Source organism: Zingiber officinale, chromosome 2B (genome assembly GCF_018446385.1).
Source record: "Zingiber officinale cultivar Zhangliang chromosome 2B, Zo_v1.1, whole genome shotgun sequence".
Lineage (NCBI taxonomy): Eukaryota > Viridiplantae > Streptophyta > Magnoliopsida > Zingiberales > Zingiberaceae > Zingiber > Zingiber officinale.
Genome location: NC_055989.1, coordinates 10,257,622 through 10,275,789, shown reverse-complemented (window position 1 = coordinate 10,275,789; position 18,168 = coordinate 10,257,622). Strand labels below are relative to the sequence as shown.

The 18,168-nt window shown below is 37.0% G+C and overlaps 3 protein-coding genes and 2 non-coding genes across 7 annotated transcripts; 4 read left to right on the top strand and 1 right to left on the bottom strand.

Annotated features, from left to right (window-relative positions):
• Positions 1 to 245: 245 nt before the first annotated feature.
• On the top strand, positions 246 to 1,358 carry LOC122048983 (probable serine acetyltransferase 5). The gene has a single exon (XM_042610489.1). It carries the CDS (start codon positions 268 to 270, stop codon positions 1,174 to 1,176), a length of 909 nt encoding a protein of 302 aa, XP_042466423.1. The 5' UTR covers positions 246 to 267; the 3' UTR covers positions 1,177 to 1,358.
• Positions 1,359 to 2,236: 878 nt separating this feature from the next.
• Positions 2,237 to 2,309, top strand: TRNAV-UAC. Its single transcript has one exon. It is a non-coding gene; the product is annotated as a tRNA-Val (tRNA).
• A 100-nt stretch (positions 2,310 to 2,409) lies between these two features.
• TRNAV-UAC lies at positions 2,410 to 2,482 on the top strand. The gene has a single exon. It is a non-coding gene; the product is annotated as a tRNA-Val (tRNA).
• Positions 2,483 to 2,568: 86 nt separating this feature from the next.
• Positions 2,569 to 8,236, top strand: LOC122045262 (meiotic nuclear division protein 1 homolog). 3 transcript variants are annotated; one of them, XM_042605400.1, is made up of 10 exons: positions 2,569 to 2,668; positions 3,560 to 3,640; positions 4,692 to 4,808; positions 6,620 to 6,658; positions 6,743 to 6,850; positions 6,952 to 7,014; positions 7,087 to 7,138; positions 7,266 to 7,310; positions 7,394 to 7,473; positions 8,028 to 8,236. In XM_042605400.1, the coding sequence occupies exons 1-10, from the start codon at positions 2,666 to 2,668 to the stop codon at positions 8,061 to 8,063; spliced, it is 624 nt and encodes a 207-aa protein (XP_042461334.1). In that variant the 5' UTR covers positions 2,569 to 2,665; the 3' UTR covers positions 8,064 to 8,236. The 3 variants fall into 3 exon arrangements, with proteins under 3 accessions (XP_042461334.1, XP_042461333.1, XP_042461335.1); XM_042605399.1 differs by having other exon boundaries at positions 7,236 to 7,310; XM_042605401.1 differs by lacking the exon at positions 4,692 to 4,808 and having other exon boundaries at positions 7,236 to 7,310.
• A 389-nt stretch (positions 8,237 to 8,625) lies between these two features.
• Positions 8,626 to 17,922, bottom strand: LOC122045260 (ATP-dependent 6-phosphofructokinase 6-like). The gene is made up of 14 exons (XM_042605398.1): positions 17,479 to 17,922; positions 13,355 to 13,401; positions 13,201 to 13,240; positions 13,027 to 13,089; positions 12,804 to 12,941; positions 11,664 to 11,822; positions 11,511 to 11,564; positions 11,076 to 11,144; positions 10,834 to 10,963; positions 10,388 to 10,428; positions 10,001 to 10,225; positions 9,694 to 9,742; positions 9,461 to 9,615; positions 8,626 to 9,046 (listed from the first exon to the last, which is right to left on the bottom strand). The coding sequence occupies exons 1-14, from the start codon at positions 17,713 to 17,715 to the stop codon at positions 8,852 to 8,854; spliced, it is 1,602 nt and encodes a 533-aa protein (XP_042461332.1). The 5' UTR covers positions 17,716 to 17,922; the 3' UTR covers positions 8,626 to 8,851.
• Between the last annotated feature and the right edge of the window lie 246 nt (positions 17,923 to 18,168).

Genomic DNA, 18,168 nt, shown 5'->3' with positions numbered 1-18,168 from the left:
TTAAATTTGATTGGACCATATATTTTTCAATATCAAGTTTATATATTGAAAAGAACATGAGATTTAGTCATTTAGGAGGTTAACGGAAGGAATGAAAGAAAATAATATTATTTTTAATATGTTTGTTTTTGGTAGTTTCAAAATTAAGGTGTTTTTTTAAGTAAATAAGGAAATTGGGTAAAAACCCGAATACACAACCGCTTAACAAAATACACAACAACCTCCACCTCTTTCTTTATGAGCCAACACCAGTTGAGCGAGCGATCGATGGCGGCGGCGAGTCAGGAGATCGCTGATCCAGCGACGGAAGCTACGGAAGACGCTTATGCGAACGCATCGATGCAGACGTTCCTACCGCCGGAGTCGGAGGGGGAGGACGGTTGGGTCTGGTTGCAGATAAAGGCGGAAACGCGGCGAGTGGCGGAAGAGGAGCCGGCGCTGGCAAGCTTCCTCTATGCCACCGTCCTCTCGCATTCCTCCCTCGTTCGTTGCCTCTCCTTCCACCTCGCCAACCTCCTTGGCTCCCCGACCCTCCTCTCCGCGCTTCTCTACGACCTCTTCGTCTGGGCCTTCTCCTCCGCGCCGCCGCTTCTCTCTGCAGCCGTCGACGACCTCCTCGCCGCCCGACGCCGAGACCCCGCCTGCCGCTCCTTCTCCCACTGCCTCCTCTACTACAAGGGATTCCTCGCCCTGCAGGCCCACCGCGCCGCCCACCTCCTCTGGGCCGTCGGCCGCCGCCCGCTCGCGCTCGTCCTCCAGTCCCGCGTCGCCGACGTCTTCGGCGTCGACATCCACCCCGCGGCCCGCGTCGGGCGCGGCGTCCTGCTCGACCACGCCACCGGGATCGTCGTCTCCGAGACGGCCGTCATCGGGAACCACGTGTCGATACTCCACCACGTGACCCTCGGCGGCACCGGGAAGGCGGCCTGCGACCGGTGCCCTAAGGTCGGCGACGGCGTGCTCATCGGCGCGGGGGCGACCGTACTGGGGAACGTGACGGTCGGGGAGGGGGCCAAGGTCGGGGCCAGCGCGGTGGTGCTCATGGACGTGCCTGCGAGGGCCACCGCGGTAGGGAACCCGGCGAGGCTGATCAACGGCGATGACAGTCCGCCGGCGCACGAAGGTCACCAGATGCTGGACTATGACCACAATATATGGTCAGACTACGTCATCTAATCCACCTCTAAAGCTAATTGCATGCTTAATCACATCATTTGAATCTTAATTAAATGTATCTTCAAACAATTTGTGTGATTCAATTTGGTTCTTAAACTCTTCCAAATAAGTTCATTCAAGCGAATATGTATTTGTTTAGGTTTCTTGTTCATTAATTAGTTTATCATATTTAGATGTACTACGATTGAATTCTGGGTGAAGTTGAGATTAATCAGATTGTAAGATCTAGATATCTGGTATATAAAAAACAAAGTTGTTTCTTTCATTAAGTGTGCAACCTAGAAAAAAGGCCGATGCATTGCTACAAAGCTTTAAGCTTATTATGGCAAAGTGAATTGTGTTGAGCTTAATTTACCCCAAGTGCTAATGGTTCAATTGAATACAAGGTGAGCTATGGAGCTTGTGCATGACCAATTGGTAGGTCTAGGGTTGGCGGGTGTTTGCGGGGTTGGTGAGCCAAGGAGAAAGAGAGGTCTCTAGTGCCTAAAATGGTTAACGACTCGAGTCCTCAAGAACGCCTTGTCATGCATCGGACGATCTCTAACGAGTCGAGTTGGTCCCTACTTCTACTCTTTTGTTTGGACATGTGCAAACTTCGAATTGGTCTAGCCATTTTAGTACTAGATCATTTGCTATCATTATTTAAGCTTTTGTAAGTAAGTTCAAGCCACCATCTATAGAGCTACTTTACGTCTTGCCTTATGTAAGTTAGTTGGATGTGTATTCGATGTTAGTGCATAAATCCGTAAACAAATTGTTTGAGATTGAGGCGATGTTACAAATATGTAGATTTGAGATTAAGCGCGGAGGATGAGGACCAAAGGCATCTTAAGCTATACGATAGGAACAACATTTTTGAACAATGTTAAATTAGATTTTTGCAATGTCGGAGCACCTAAACTCCTCTTCTTTTATTCAAATTATAATTGAATGGAATCGTAAAGCTACAAGTCGATTGTTTAGGGATGGATTTCTACTTCCACATTGTTTCAATCAAAGGTTACAACAAACAGTCTCTATTTCACCTTAAAATATTAATTTACTCCTTTCCTGCGTGTCTGATGCTGTGGTGTAGTGGTTATCACGTTAGTCTTACACACTAAAGGTCCCCAGTTCGATCCTGGGCAGCATCATTTTTTCAACAGCGTGATAATATTTTTTTAAAGTACCTGGGGCATTTTGCAAATTTTTCCTCATAAACAGTACAATTATTTACTCTTTTCCCGTGTTTCTGATGCTGTGGTGTAGTGGTTATCACGTTAGTCTTACACACTAAAGGTCCCCAGTTCGATTCTGGGCAGCATCATTTTTCAACATCGTTAAAATAGTATTATTCTTTCGTGATAAAGGATGATAATATTTTTTTAAAGTTCCAGGGGCCATTTTGCATTTTTTTCCTCCTACAAAGTAAAATGATGTCGCCGGATCAAACCGCCCCGCTCGATGTGATTTCTCCATCGTCTCGCCGCCCTCGCAGTCGGATCTTCGGATGGTACGTTCCCTTCCTCCATCTGATCGCTTGTCTTTCATTCTCGTCGATTCCGGAATTGTTCTTTCACCTATTAAGGTTTGTATATGCGTTCCGACGATGACCTAGTTCTCATGTCTCTTTCGTATTAATGCGGTTGATCGTCTTGTGTGGAGTAGAACTCGATGAGCCTTCTTCCTTCCTTGCGGAGCCAGGAAGAGGCTAAAAGATCTGGAGATTGCATATCTTTAAGTGATAAAACTTTTTTTTTTTAAATTAAACGAGGGGGAAATTTAGGTGGTGATTTACTGTGGATTATGGAATTTATGGGTTTCGGGAAACTAGATTTTGGAACTGCTTCTGGTTGGGAGTTTATGGCGCTGCTTGTTTAATCATTCCATGAGGCTGCTGTCTCATGTCTTCTTCTTCCTCTTCGTCTAACAATTTAGACTGCTAAATTTTATTCACCAGGAGCATGCTGATAGTTAGTAACCGGGATGCACTTCTAGAAGAAGTTATGCAAATTATGCCTAATATTCTTTAAATATAATTTGATTATTCTCTAGTATGAAAATAGATGAGCTCATTCTTCTTACTCTGTTGCTGTTTAAAGCGATAATGGTTGCTTGCAGTTTACTTGGATTCAGAATGAAATAGATTAGGCTGTTGATTTATTTGTCAAGTAGTTATTTCATGCTTGAAGCCTTTACTACATTTAGTATGAGAAATGATGACTCTGTGCTAATGCCCTGTAGTAGGCAAAGTGGTGAGTCCTTAGTTTTGTAGTAACAACTATTCTTAACTATCTAATTGTCTATGAAGTTGCATTTGCTTTCATTCTTCAAATTTGACTGAGCAGTTGCTTTCCTTGTAAAAGATGTATTAGTGTACTTTTTGTTGTATATATTTTTCCAGTCAAAGAAAAGAGGACTTTCTTTGGAGGAGAAGCGTGAGCAGATTCTCCAAATCTTTTATGAGTCCCAAGACTTCTTCCTTGTAAGCTTTCTAGTTCATAAGTCAAAATTAATCCTAGATCTCAATCATTGTTTTGTTTGATACATTACTTTTTGGTACAGTATTGATAAATTTGGTCCATAGTGTAAGCTCATGTACTAAATGAATATTTATCTACTAGTTTTTAAGCAAACAATCAGTTCTACTTTTCATTCAGATAGTGTTATTTCTATTATTTGAGTAGTTACACCAGTTATTACGTTGTTTTTACTAATAGTGTTGTTAGAGGTAGCATTGATGCACTAAAACTTATGGATATTAAATATTCTGTTAAATGTCATTTGTAAATCTATGCAATCCTTCTTACAAGTTACAACTAATATGAATAATAATGATACACTCATGAGTGAAATATGAAAGAAATCAGATTATCAAATAAACAACAGGTAATGAAATTAATACTGAGAGAGAGTCAAAGGCTCTAAAGAAAGATCTTCATTGAGGCCAATAGTGATTATCTTGAAACTCAAATTCCATTTAAGAATTTTTCTCGAGTAATGGATGAGGACAAGACAATCAACTAGTTGGTATGATTTTAGTGTTGAAGTCATTGATTGTGTAGAGGAGGCAGGATATACTGTGTGTAAGAAATAAGTACAAGATGATTGATACATAGGGAGGGCAAGAATAAAGGCTCATACCATTGGTGATCCATGAATTCACTTGTGCAGCTTTCATATCTCATGAGATAATATCCAAAGGTATCCCAAATTGCTAACTGGAACAATGACCAGTGACCTTATTTGGTTGAAAAAGGTGTTCTACAGGACAGAACTATTAGTGGAAGAATTTTCTTATGGATAGTCCTTATGGGACCATTTTAGGCTAATATTCCAGAAGTACCATCCAATAATTTATCCTATCTTATCCAAACTCACTGTTACATCATTTAAAGTTCTGCACCAATTAGCTACTGTTGCTAATCTTTGTTGTTTATATGCTCGTGTTTAAACACTATCGCAGAATTACTTATATCAATCATCATTAGAAACAATTATTAGTGACCATACTATCTTATGTTTTAATTTTTTAGCTTAAAGAGCTTGAGAAGTTGGGCCCAAAGAAAGGTGTCATAAGTCAGTCAGTGAAGGATGTTTTGCAAAGCTTAGTGGATGATGATCTTGTTATGAAGGACAAAATAGGCACTTCCGTGAGTTCATTTCTCATAATTTAATGAAAATTATTTTTATTTTATTTTTATGCATGTATTATAGCTGTCCCCACCTAGTGGGATAAGGTTTGATTGTTGGTTGTTGTTTATGCATGTATTATATGTAACAAATCCATATTGCACTCAATAAGTAGCCAACTATTTGAATCAACTATTTCCTGATAATTAAAATTCAAATACATGATTGACTTTGTACAAGTTATTACAGGTGAATTACCTTTCTTGAGCTATAGGGACTGTCTTTCTCCTAGGAGAGGCTCAGATGTGATTAGTAGCTATTTATGCTTCAAAATAGCTGTGCGTCCAGTCTCACCGTTCACCTAGCCAAAGTTCCTCACATTCTTATCCTGGTTGATATCTAGGTGAGAGCTAATTCTAAAAAAAAACTTGAGTGGGGGAGACTTTACCCATTTATTCGTGCAAGATAAATTGTACATGAAGATGCTGAGTAATATAATTTTCTAAAATGTGCTTGGAAGGTATAAGTTTCAACATGAGCCCCTCAATATTATCCTCGTTTTTTTATTGTCTAAGAGTACTAAATATTAACACAGATGTTATGGTGGAAAACAGATTCCAATAATCAAGTGTTTGGCATCTTTGCTCCCCATGTCATTGGCACTAACTAAAGACTACACTGAAGTGTGCGATGCATCTATCCTTTCACACTAGGTGGCCCAATGTAAGTAGCTGGAATTTTAAAGGATGTCAGCATGAGCAATCTTGGGATCCACTCTCACAATTCATTGCTAACTAATCACTGCATTCTACAAGCAAAGTATGGAGAGGACATGGTGCCTATCAAGTCGGGGTTGGAGGAAAGTTGTGCCCTCTAATACAAAACCTGGAACATTTTTGATGACTGCCTCCATTAAGGAGGTTTTACTTCGACCAACTACTCATTGTGAGCCGGCTGCCCCAAAAAGGATATGCTAGTACACAAGCATATTTGCCTGATAGACTGCCATGATATGATGCTGGAAGAAAGTTCCTGAAAATGCAACATATGTTTTGAGGAAGATCATTGGCAAAATACCTACCACATAGGGTGGGCCGTTGATGATGTAGGAGTATGAGACTTCACGACTTGGTCTTTTCAATGCCCTAACTATCAAAAGAAACTAGTGCATGGAGAATATGAAAGGTCTTTATGAAGTGAGCGTAGTTCCTTGACCGAAGAGATAAATGGTCCACACAAACTTCGTGGCTCCTTTCTTGTAGGAAAACTCCTTAGCAGATCTCAAGCTCATGAATGCAAATTTTTCAGAAAGAGATAAATGGTGGGGGTGATTGGGCGTAAGCACAACTGTAGGATTTTGCAGTGTTAGTCCTTGACTAATCTTGAATGTCTTTCCAAAGTCATTTAAATATGAGCCTTCGGTTTTTTTGTGCTTCAGTTCAGGGACAGACCCTTTCTCACTTCACACTTCTATACACATCTTCTTACCTCACCATGTAACTATTATTGTTTTGCTATAATTTTATTAATACATATGGGCAAGCCTTTCTTTGGCAAAAAAAGGAAATTGATATTACAATGTTCACCTAAAATGGTCATGTTTATTTGTTTTAATGCAATTAAATAACAAATAGTTGGTTTTAAGAAACAGAAACATGCTAGACAGCCATTGTAAAATTAGATTTCTGGGTAAACATGGAAGGAATCCTTCCCTTGAAAAGAGCTTGCAACACAAAAGAAGTTGATCATCGACATCTGTTGTCGCTTGTTGCTTCTTTTAAGCTTTTCTTCTTGAATAGTAATGGTTATGATTTTCTTATGGTCTTTCCAGGTATACTTTTGGAGTCTGCCTAGTTCTGCTGGTAATCAGGTATCAACTGCTGGCCTTTAGAAATGTTACCGACCAATGATACTGATTATCCAAACACTTATCCACTAAGGAGATTTGAAACAGTTGATAAACACACGAACCAAACTAGAATCTGAGCTTGGAAAGTGTAGAAAGCGCTTGTCTGAACTTACTGGACAAAGGGACAACTTAAAAAAAGGCAGGGAGGAGTCTGTGAGTTGATTACAGGGTTCTGATCTTCTGTTATCCTGTTATATCCATAAATAGCTTTGACAGAACTTGTTCATTTTTCATTTGGCATCACTCATATGTAGGATGAGAGAGAGGCAGCATTAGAAGAGCTCAAGGCTGTTGAGTTACAGCATAAGAAGCTAAAGGTAACTACCATAGTTTTTACTGTGTTTTGATGACCATTTTCCTTGGCTCTTGAGTTGGTATTTTCATTGCAGGAAGAATTAGCCTGTTATGCAGATAATGATCCAGCTGCGTTGCAAAAAATGAGTAAGAATTTTAGCCTTGCTTTGTATTAAAAAGTTCTTTCATCTTCTTTGCAGCCTTTCTGTATGCATATAGTTCGACAACAAAACTTTATCATCAGTTTTCCTATGCTTTTTTGGTGACATAACAGAAGATGCAACTGAGGTTGCACATACAGCAGCTAATAGATGGACAGGTATGTCCCTAGCCATCAAATTTCTGTTCAGAAGAGCATGAATTCTTTATGAAACTTATTATTTTTGTCTCATATTTAATCAGACAACATATTTACCTTACAACAATGGTGTTCAACCAACTTCCCACAAGCAAAAGAACAGCTTGAACACATGTACAAGGAGGTATATTATAAGAATTCTTTCATGAAGTAACACGGGCTATTGGTCATTGCTAAATATCATGCGCATTTTTGTCAATTGCATTCGCTGTCTTGTTTGGTGAAAGAGCTCTGTTGTCTAGTCACACTCACATTGCATTCAATTTGAGACCTTTAAGCAAGTTCTCCTTGTCATCTTGATTCTCTCAACCACCAGGCCGAAAGTGTGCCCAAGAGGGTGGTCCTAAATCACATGACTCCTCTTCATATAAGGTATGTGCAAGTCCGAAGAGGTCTACTTGATGACTTGGACATCAATCATTTTAGGCTGTAAAATAACAATTTTTGTAGTGGGATAGAAAACCCTCTTCTTCTTTACAGTGCATTTGAATTAACATGATAAAAATCTTAATGTAACACAAGACTTATTCACAAACAAGCCAATATCTGTGTTTTCATTTAACATGCTTTCTAAAGGTGTCATCTTTTACGACATTGATATTGTAACATTATCCTCTGCAATGTTTGCTTCTAGGGACGTCTTATTTTGGATTCTGAGTGTTTGGCTCAAAATTGCAGGTTGGGATAACTGATGACTTTGAATACCTACAGTGATTTGCTGAGACCCTCCTTGCTCTATACTTCAAGAGCCAATACCTTCAATAGCGAGGTTACTTGACATGGTTAAATTTTGAAACAATGGCACTACTAGTGTCCCTTTCCCTTCCAAAAGATCAAACTTGGTGAACATTTACTTCTATTTTGGATGCCAGTTGTCATCGTACTCATGTCTGCTGTGCTGTGCAGTTTATGTTTTTTGTTAGAATCATTATTAGCCTCCAATACTTCGTCAAGAGACTCATGTTGGTCATGTTTTGTATCACATTTCGGTCGATGCAGGTGAGTTTTACAACTTGATTTTGTTGGGTCAGCCATTGACTCAAATGGTGAGGATGAGAATAAACGATTGATGGTGAGATACGGACAGGATTGAATTAATTCACTGATTGTATAAGAGATAATGGGGTAAATTTTCACCTCTCGATCAAAGGAATTTTACTCAAAACAACCCTCATTCTTTCTAAGAACGTAAAAGAAAGCTTATAGAAGTTGCCCTTTTTGAATTAAAACCTTCAACCCTTATCCAAATTTTTAGTCTTTTGAAGCATATAAAAAATAATTAGAAATATTACTGGCAACACATTAAATTTAACCAACCAAAAAACACTCACCGAATACGTTCGCCAACAAACTGTATAAATTATTACGATAGTGATCATTCAAAATGCAGTGTAGCTACCAGATTATCCTTGTCCCTTGGTTAAATAATTTGGTCCGGTTACTTGTCCCATATCATATTTGATTTATTAGGGAAGAAAGATGATGCTGCCTCATCTTCCACATTATATCGCATTTTCAATAGGAGAACCATTTCCCAAGCTTTCTGTCTTGTCCACTGTCAGTTTCTGTAAGTCGTCGGCCGAATCTGCTTCCTCGACGTCTTTTGAACTCAGAAAACTTGGTTGATTGGTTGAAGAAAGCAGCCTTGCCCACATTCTGTCAGTAATGATCACCTTATTTCCTTGTTCTGTCACCCTCTGCGATAAACAAAGATTTGTACATCAGCTAGTAAATAGTAGCATCTCAGATATCAGTATAAGATGTTTAAACAATTAAACCACCCTAATTCAATCATGTATTAGGGGTATTCATATCATAATGTAATTTGATAATTGAAGTAAACGTTCATAAAGGTTCCGTGAATTCTAGCTTGTTAAGACAACTAGAGTTGACCATCGTGTCAAATGACAATATAACTAACCGGATAATTGTGTCAACACAATAAAGGAAAATGTCTGTGAGAACTGATATATAATGAAATTTCAACTACACAATCGAGTCGATAGGAAATTTAATCAAAGACAGTTCCAGCTAATAAGTTGTTTTCATGTGATTGTATATTGGCTCAATGCTTAGCACTGTTCGCTTAAAAAAACATATATAGAACTTACCTCAAATGGTATGTAAGTGTGCCTGCCATTAACTAGCCCAACAGTGAAACCTGTGTACCCAGCCATTGCCCCATGTACTGCACTTTGTGCCAGAAGTGTGCAGTAAACATTGTCAGAAGCATTGCTTGGAATTGCCCGAATCATGTATGTTGGATCTGCATCCCCAAAGACAATCTTTTACACCTCCAGTTAACAAAATTAGATGCATGATTGAATGAAATTTGGTCAAATACCTATATATTTAAGATTTATCACCATCCTTTGTCTTCTCGCAAAGTAATCCTGCATCATGCAGCAGCAAAATGTGAACAATTGTTTTAAGCCCAGTGGATATTTTGATCTTCATCAAGATTGATTAGAAGTTTATCAGTAGCACATACGAAGATACGAGTACATCATGGACAATTCGAAACCTACTAAGACATTTTTAAAATGTTGATAGATATGCATATCAAGCACATGATGAACATAGAATGGACATGTCTCCAGACAGAACATACGGTAGATAGGAAGTGGTTGTGATTTGAATTTGTAACGCACCTTTATCCTCTGAGACAACCATAGACCAACATCGAGAAGCAGTTTGTTCCCAGAGGCATCTTCATGCTCCATTGATTTCATGCTTTCAGCAATAAGATCTTGTCCAGCTCCCTCAGCAACAACTATGACCATATGTCCATTTTCTTTAAGGGTCTTCTCTATATATTCAAAAAGACCACCTTTTCCTTCCAGATAAAAGGGGGATTCCGGGATCAAGCAACAATCCTAAGTGGGAGGAGAAAAAGAACAAAACAACAATATTGATCCACAGAGAAGAATACCATTTTTCAGTAATTCATTTGGTAAATTACTAAACCAAATGTCTCAGCCAGTTGTTACAAGGATCTATTTATTACATGCAAATCAAGGAATAACAATATCACTAACCACATCTCGGCTTGCAAGTGTCGCATACATAGCTATGAACCCTGCACCATTAGAGGTTCTTAGCTTAGAAGGTCGAAATTACATAATCTTACTCCAAAATTGCTCTGCATATCTATATCTTAAGAACTTCAAATGCATAATATTGAATTAGATCAAGTATTTATTTTTCATACCCGAAAAAATTTGCTAGCATTGGGACAGTGAAAAATCATATCCCATCTGACTTTACATGATTTATTATAATTCATACAGCTTGTGGACATGCAATGATGTTGGTCAGATATCAAAGCACTAATAAACGTCCAAGTATATTATTAAATACTTAAAATAAAAATATCCACAATGTTTATTTTTTGGTTAGTCGCCTGATTTTGGAGTACACAGTTTGAGAAAGAGATATCACTGATCACCATGAGACAGTATTTATGGAGATGAAGGAGTTTTACCACTATAACGACCCATTAGTTTCACAACTCCGATGCCATTCTCACCACTCTCAGCCTCTACATGTGCAGCATTAATCGCACGCTGGGCCTCTTCGACGGCAGTATCAAAACCAAAGGACTTGTCAATAATCTGAATCAGAGTTACACCACAAAATGTAATGATGAACTGGATAATAGTTTTTAGGCATAGTAAAATATCAAAGAATAGGTGGAAAGAAAGAGAAAACGAGAAAAACTGATACCGCTATGTCATTATCTATTGTCTTGGGGATTCCAACAACAGAAACTTTGAGACATCGTCTCCGAATTTCCTACAATTAATATTGAGAAATTTATCGATCAGTTCATCCTATTCTAATATTAGAAAACTAGAAACTACAATCCCCTAATACATAATTGAGAGAGAAAAAAAATTAATATTGGAAGTCAAATGTATTAGTTGTCACTCACCTAAAGAAGATTACAAAGGGAAAATAAAGTTCATCATCAAAATGATGTCAACAACAACACAAACACATGATGTAAAATAAATTCTTCATGATATGATAAATGGAAAATTTTCTATGGCAGATGTTTTTTAAGAAAAATATTGACATTGTAAAATTGGAATTACGGCATATCTACACATGAATTTAAGATAGAACAATCTAGATATAACAGTTTGACTACTTGATTACCTCAAAAATAGCAGCTGCTCCCTTCTGAGTTCCATCTCCTCCTATGATATAGACCTGAATAATGAATATTTGTAAGTGAATCAATCTCAATATCTATCATGTTATAACCCAGCATCAAATAAACAAAAACCAAATGAAGAGTTCAAATTCTACTTGATTTATTCCACGATCTTGAATGTTATCAACTATCTTTGAGGTATCATGACCTCCTCGTGATGTACCTAGGATTGTACCACCACGTTTATGGATATCATTCACACTCTTTGGTGACAATTGTATGGTATTACGAGCATAGAATCCTCTGTATCCACCCTGTAATGTCAATAAAATTTAACACAAAAAGTTACAAATACTCTAGAAACTAAATCCTCGAGAGAAAATATTATATGGATCCATGCCATTCAATTATTAACATTTCGAACTCCATGCTAATTTGGAACTAGATATTGTAGTACTGCCTAGTTAACTTTATCCATGGATTCTTGACTAAACCAAAGCAACATCTAATAAATCAACACAACTACCTAGAATTAGATATGTGATCTTACACTATTTGAACAAACACTTACATAAGCCTCTTTAGAATTAAGTATATCAGCCTACACTGAACAGAAATTAAGTGTGTGAAGTTACAGCTAACTTATTACTTTTCTAACAATGTCTAGTTAAAAGGTTCATATCCCAAAACATACATTTTTTTAACACATGATAATTCATATTTATACACTGAACATTACATGTGCATTAGAACACCCATACAGATACCCTGATTTGTGAGGCTCAGAAATTTTGTCCCATGACATTAAGGGTAAAAAATTGTAGGTAATTCTATACTATAATGTAGATTGGACATAAATCTCCCACCGCAGAAACAACATTTTAGACTACATCTAAAGGTTGCCTGAATAGTTTATTAAGTTCCCATAATAGACCAAGGGAACCAGCTCAAGTAGATAAGGGTATGACAGGCATAGTGGATGAGGAATTGGAAAAAAAAAGTTCTAGGCAAGAAACAAAAGTAGGTTGATTTTGAGGCTTAAAGTTTAGGTTTACAATGGATAAATACTATGTTAGCAAAACACCAGAATGATCAAACGATTATAGATCCAGCTCTCTTAGACCTAGATCTACAATCTGTCACATCAGCAGATTTTTTTTTTTTTTTAACAAAGCATCCTACAACTCAATGAATCAAACTAATGTGGCTAAGTACATCATAATTATGAAATAAATAGAGAATTATGCAAATACCCAAGGAAGAAAGCACTTTGTAATACAACAATTAGTCCTGACCTCAATACCAAGAATATGGTTAACGCCATACATATAGGACAATCCACACACTATTTCCCGAATCACTGTGTTAAGTCCTGGGCAGAGACCACCACATGTTACAATGCATGCAAGCACATCATCCGACTCAAAGTAAACCTGAATAAATCTCGAAGATTACATAAAAGTTAGAATGATCATATAAATATGATTAATGTATTCAGCAATGTACTGCACAACATACCCTTTGACGTGGCCCAGCACGTCGAAAGTGGATTCCCCTTGGGCTCTCTTTTTGAACAACAACCTACATGCTCAAATTTTAATTTACTATATCCCATATAAACAATCAAAGACATCTTTGCGGCTAAAAATTTAAAACAGACTCCAAAGTATGTCATAACAATAAACTTCTTACCTTCTTGGGAACAGTATCATCATGATCAACAAAGTACTGCCTGTGAAGGAAATATTTAGAATTAATGTATAGAGTAGTAGTATGCTATAAATGAAAAATCATTGTTTGCCAATAACACATCTAATGTATTCCGAGATTGGGTGTAAGAACATACTTGACAACTGAGTAAGCTGGGTTGTCTTGGAGTGGATTAGAGTATGTCTGCATCAGAAGAGTGATCACAGCACTTCAAATTTATTTCAAAGACGCACAGTTCACAAGCAGTGATTATCTAAGTTGTCTTTGAAAAGTCAAATACAAGTGTTCGTAGATCCAGAGTACTAAAAATGGAATAATACTACTAGTAACATAAACCCAAAAGGAGTACAAGTGTTCAAAACAAAGTGCTCTGATGCTTCTGAAAAACAAAATAAATGAAACATTTAACTGTGTCACATCAATTAAAATAACACATGAATTAGTTTCAGTGGACGAAGTTGGGCTACAACTCCACCCGTGACGAATTAGCCATGGTCGATCCCAAACCAGGATAAAGGGAGGGTTGCATTAGATTGTCGGCCAGTGTTAAAACTATGTCAAATATTCAATTAATGGATCCATTAAACTATTGTGCTAATACTAGGTTGTTCCTTGGAAGGAACGCGTTGCAGAGTTTGACTATAACGTCTCAGCAAAGATCGCTATATCTCCAGAACTTGAGTGTAGTGCTAAATATGCAAGAGTTCACGTTGCAGGGTCCGACTGTAATGTATCGACAAAGACCGCTACATTTCCATGAAAACTTGGGTGTAGTGTTAAATAGGCAAGAGTTCTCACACCATATGCTGGATAAAAATAAATATATAGAAAAACTAATAATCTAAGATTTGGAACATAGAACATAGAAATCATCACTGTAAATCAATGGAGGTAGTGGATACGATGATTAAGAGAAGAATTAGTATTTTATGTGTACAAGAGATAAAATAGATAAGCGAGAAGGTAAAACTGATAAAGAACTCGAGTTTTAAGTTATGGAACACAGGAAAGAGTAAAGTAAGAAATGGAGTGAGTATTATTGTAGATAATTCGTTAAAGAGTAGTTAAAAAAAGGAAATAGAATTATAGCCCTTAAGATAATAGTGGCAAAAGAAACTATGAACATAATTAGCGTATATGCACCGCAAGTAGGATTAAATGAAGCTACCAAATCAAAGTTTCGGGACGACTTAGATAAAATGTTACAAAACATTCCGTCAAATGAAATGATTTTAATATGAAGTGATATAAATGGGCATATCAGAGTGAAAAATGAGAAATATAAGAGAATACATGGAGGCTATGGGTTTGGAACGAGAAATGAGGAAGGGAAAACTATATTAGATTTTACGATAGCATATAATATTATATTAGCTAATACGTTTTTTAAGAAAAGAGAAGAACACTTAGTCACACTTAAAAGTGGAAATAATAAATCGCAAATTGACTTTCTTATGGTTAGGAAGAATGATAGAAAGATTTGTAAAGATGACAAGGTCATCCCGGGATAAAACTTAATTATCCAACATAGGTTAATAGTATTAGATATACACCTAAAATATAGTATCAATAGAAAAAAAATATACAACTCCTAGAATTAAGTAGTAGAAGTTAAAGGATGGAAAACAAAATATATTTTTGAAGAAGGTAGGAGTACAAGTATTAGATGAAAAATAAAGTGACTCTAATACGACATGAGATAAGATTGTATCAAAGTTGAAAATAATAACTAAGAGTGTACTCGATGAGTCAAAGAGATATGCACCACTAAATAAGGAATCTTGATGGTTGAATGAGAAAATACAAGAAAAAGTGAAGGAAAAATAAATAGCTTATAAGGAATTATATATTTGTAAGAACGAGGAAAACTTTAAAATATACAATAACTAAGAAAGAAGCTAAAAGAGTAGTGAATGAACCAAAGAATAAAACTTTTGAATGATTATATCAAAAATTAGATACAAAAGAAAGGGAAAGAGACATTTATAGAATAGTTAAAATGAGAGAAAGGAAAACAAGAGATTTTATCCAAATAAAATATATTAAAGATGAATGTAATAAGGTACTAACGATGAAAAATAAAAGAGTAGTGGAAGATGTATTTTCATCAACTTTTTAATAAAGGTTTAGGTAACCAACTTAACTTAGGTAATTTAAGTAGGTCAAATGAGTATAGAAATTTAAATTTTTATTGTAGAATTCAAACTTTAGAAGTAGAAAAGCTGTAAATGGGATGCATAATGAAAAAGCCGTTAGACCAAATGATATTCCGATAGAGGTATGAAAGTGTCTAGGAAAATAAGGTACTGAATGACTTATAAAATTATTTAACATGATATTGAAAACGAAAAAAATGTTTGATCAATGAAAGGTAAGTATTCTAGTTCCCTTATATAAGAATAAGACAGACATACAAAATTATACAAGCTATAAGGGTATTAAACTAATGAGCCATACCATGAAACTTTTGAAAAAAGTAATATAAAAAAGATTAAGGAAGGAGACCACAGTGATCGAAAATCAATTTGGGTTCATGCCGGGAAGGTCGATAATATAAGCTATATATCTTCCTAGACAATTAATTAAAAAATATCGGGAGCAAAACAAGATCTACACATGGTATTCATTGATTTAGAAAAAGCTTATGATAGAATTCTAAGAGAAATTATATGGAGAATTCTATAAAATAGAGGTGTTAGCGTAATATATTGAACCAATTAATGATATGTATGAAAATATAACGACTAGAGTAAAGACGTGGAGTAACTGAAACATTTCCAATAAATATAGGGTTACATCAAAGATCAACTCTAATCCCTATCTTTTTATACTAATTATGGATGAACTCACTGCACACATTTTAAGACACAATACTATGGTGCATGTTGTTTACAGATAATATTGTTTTGGTAGATGAAACACGTGAAAGAGTAAATACTAACTAGAATCTTGGCAGGAAACACTAGAAGGAAAAAGTTTTAGGCTTAGTATACTGTATAATAAAGGCAGAATATATAAAATTTAAATTTAGCAATATTAAACATAATTAGACGATTGTTAAGATAGAATATGACAAGTTGTCCGGAACTAAGAGTTTTAGATATTTAGGATTATTTTTGCAAAATGATGGAGGGATTGAGAGATGTCTTACATTACATACAAGTAGAATGGTTGAAATGGAGGAGAGCGTCGGGTATTTTATGTGATCGTAAAATACCTCTAAAACTTAAAGAAAAATTCTACAAAATTGTAGTTAGACCTGGTATGTTATATATAGTTGAATGTTGGGCTATGACTCGAGCACATAAGTAGAAGATGAGAGTTGCAGAGATGAAGATGTTAAGGTGTATGTGTGAACATACGAGAATGAACAGAATAAAAGAGTTACATCTATTGAAGAAAAACTTTGAGAGACATGTTTTAGATGATACGGGCATGTACTTAGACGACTAATAAATTAGTTAGACGATGTAAAACTATGGCAAACACACATATCAAATGAGTTAAAGGAAGACCAAAAAAGAATTGGTTAGCAATAATAAAACAAGATAAAATTTATTTAAGTATAGATGATGATATAGTAAAAGATATAGCTCAACGGCGTAAAAGGAGTCTTATAGCCGACCCCCTATCGTTGTTGTTGTTGGACGAAGTTGGGCACAAGTGAGTATCAAGATTTTTCCTTGCATACATAAACATTCAAAACTACGATGCTGCTACGATCCCAAAACATTTTCTTCTTCTTCCCTTCCACACGATTTGTCCAATATTAAAAATGATGAGCCAAGTTAATTTAAGCAAAAGCTCTCGTTTAGAGCATTCACATTAGTTCCCAATCTAAAATGCATGATTTAGAGTAAAAACATTACTTTATTAAATTTGGATATCCACTTTTCATTGCATCATATATCAACTTCCCTACTTAGGGAATAAAATTCATTTCCTAAATTTGGAGAAGTACTATTCATAAATGTAAAATTTAGGGAATGGATAGGACAACTGATGCAAAGATTTTTTTTAGTTACCCTATTCAAGACTTAAGGTAAAATCTTTCTTAGTATACTACCCTGTCTCAATAGATCTTCATGCACGAATCTGGAACTAAGATCTCAGAAAGATCAAGCCATAACACGCTTAACTTGTAACGATCCCGGACTCCTATTTGTTCTCTCATCACTTTCAGTTTCCTCATGCAATCCGACAAAAGCTAGCATCGACAAATCCGCTAGGTTAAAAAAATTAATAAAAAAGTTGACTCACAGGGAGATCGGGGAGGTAATCGGTGAGGTGCGGTACGTCCTCGAGGACGTACCCGAACTCTCCTTTCACGATCTTGAGCGTGCACTCAGGTTTGATCCCCGCCATCGTGGGCGACGCAGCGGCAGTTAACGAGGGCAAGGAGGAGCGAACGCGAGGGAGGAAGTTACGAACCTCCAAGCGGAGGATCTGGCTTCCGGTGGACGAATGGGGCTTAGAATCACAGCGATCGGGCTTCATCGCGGCACCTGCAGGAAGGAACGTCGGCGGAGCGAGCAAGATCGAAGATAATGGAGGAAGCCATCGTCGATCGGGAGGACGCCTGATGAAATGAATCGCCTGCTCGTACCAGATTCTTCTCGACGGCGACCTGCGATGCTTTATCCGGGAGGCGGTCACGGAGCGCAACGAGTTCCGAAAAGGACAGTGAGAGAAGTCGGTTGCAGGTTAAAGATCCGGCGGAGTTGGCTCGAAGTTAGCCCCTGAAAGTTGCATTAAATATCCGATCTGCCACTCCGCGTCCAGCGAGACTTCTCGCGCAAGCTGATTTCTCAATGCGTCCGGGGACACACAGAGGGCCCCACGGCTGATGTAAGGCACCTGTGTGGCCCACTGTAAACCCAGTTCGTGCTCTGCCGTCACCACTATACGATAGCTTTGCCGATTCAATGGTTGTCTCGATCGTGAAAAACA

Excerpts from the sequence above, each read along its gene's own strand:
- LOC122048983 (XM_042610489.1), top strand. The coding sequence starts at position 268 with ATGGCGGCGGCGAGTCAGGAGATCGCTGATCCAGCGACGGAAGCTACG.
- LOC122045262 (XM_042605399.1), top strand. Across the intron at positions 7,311-7,393 it reads AGCAGCTAATAGATGGACAG|ACAACATATTTACCTTACAA; the intron begins GTATGTCCCTAG and ends ATATTTAATCAG. Across the intron at positions 7,474-8,027 it reads TTGAACACATGTACAAGGAG|GTTGGGATAACTGATGACTT; the intron begins GTATATTATAAG and ends TCAAAATTGCAG.
- LOC122045260 (XM_042605398.1), bottom strand. The coding sequence starts at position 17,715 with ATGAAGCCCGATCGCTGTGATTCTAAGCCCCATTCGTCCACCGGAAGC. Across the intron at positions 13,241-13,354 it reads CCAGCTTACTCAGTTGTCAA|GCAGTACTTTGTTGATCATG; the intron begins GTATGTTCTTAC and ends TTTCCTTCACAG. Across the intron at positions 10,429-10,833 it reads ACTAATGGGTCGTTATAGTG|GGTTCATAGCTATGTATGCG; the intron begins GTAAAACTCCTT and ends CTAATGGTGCAG.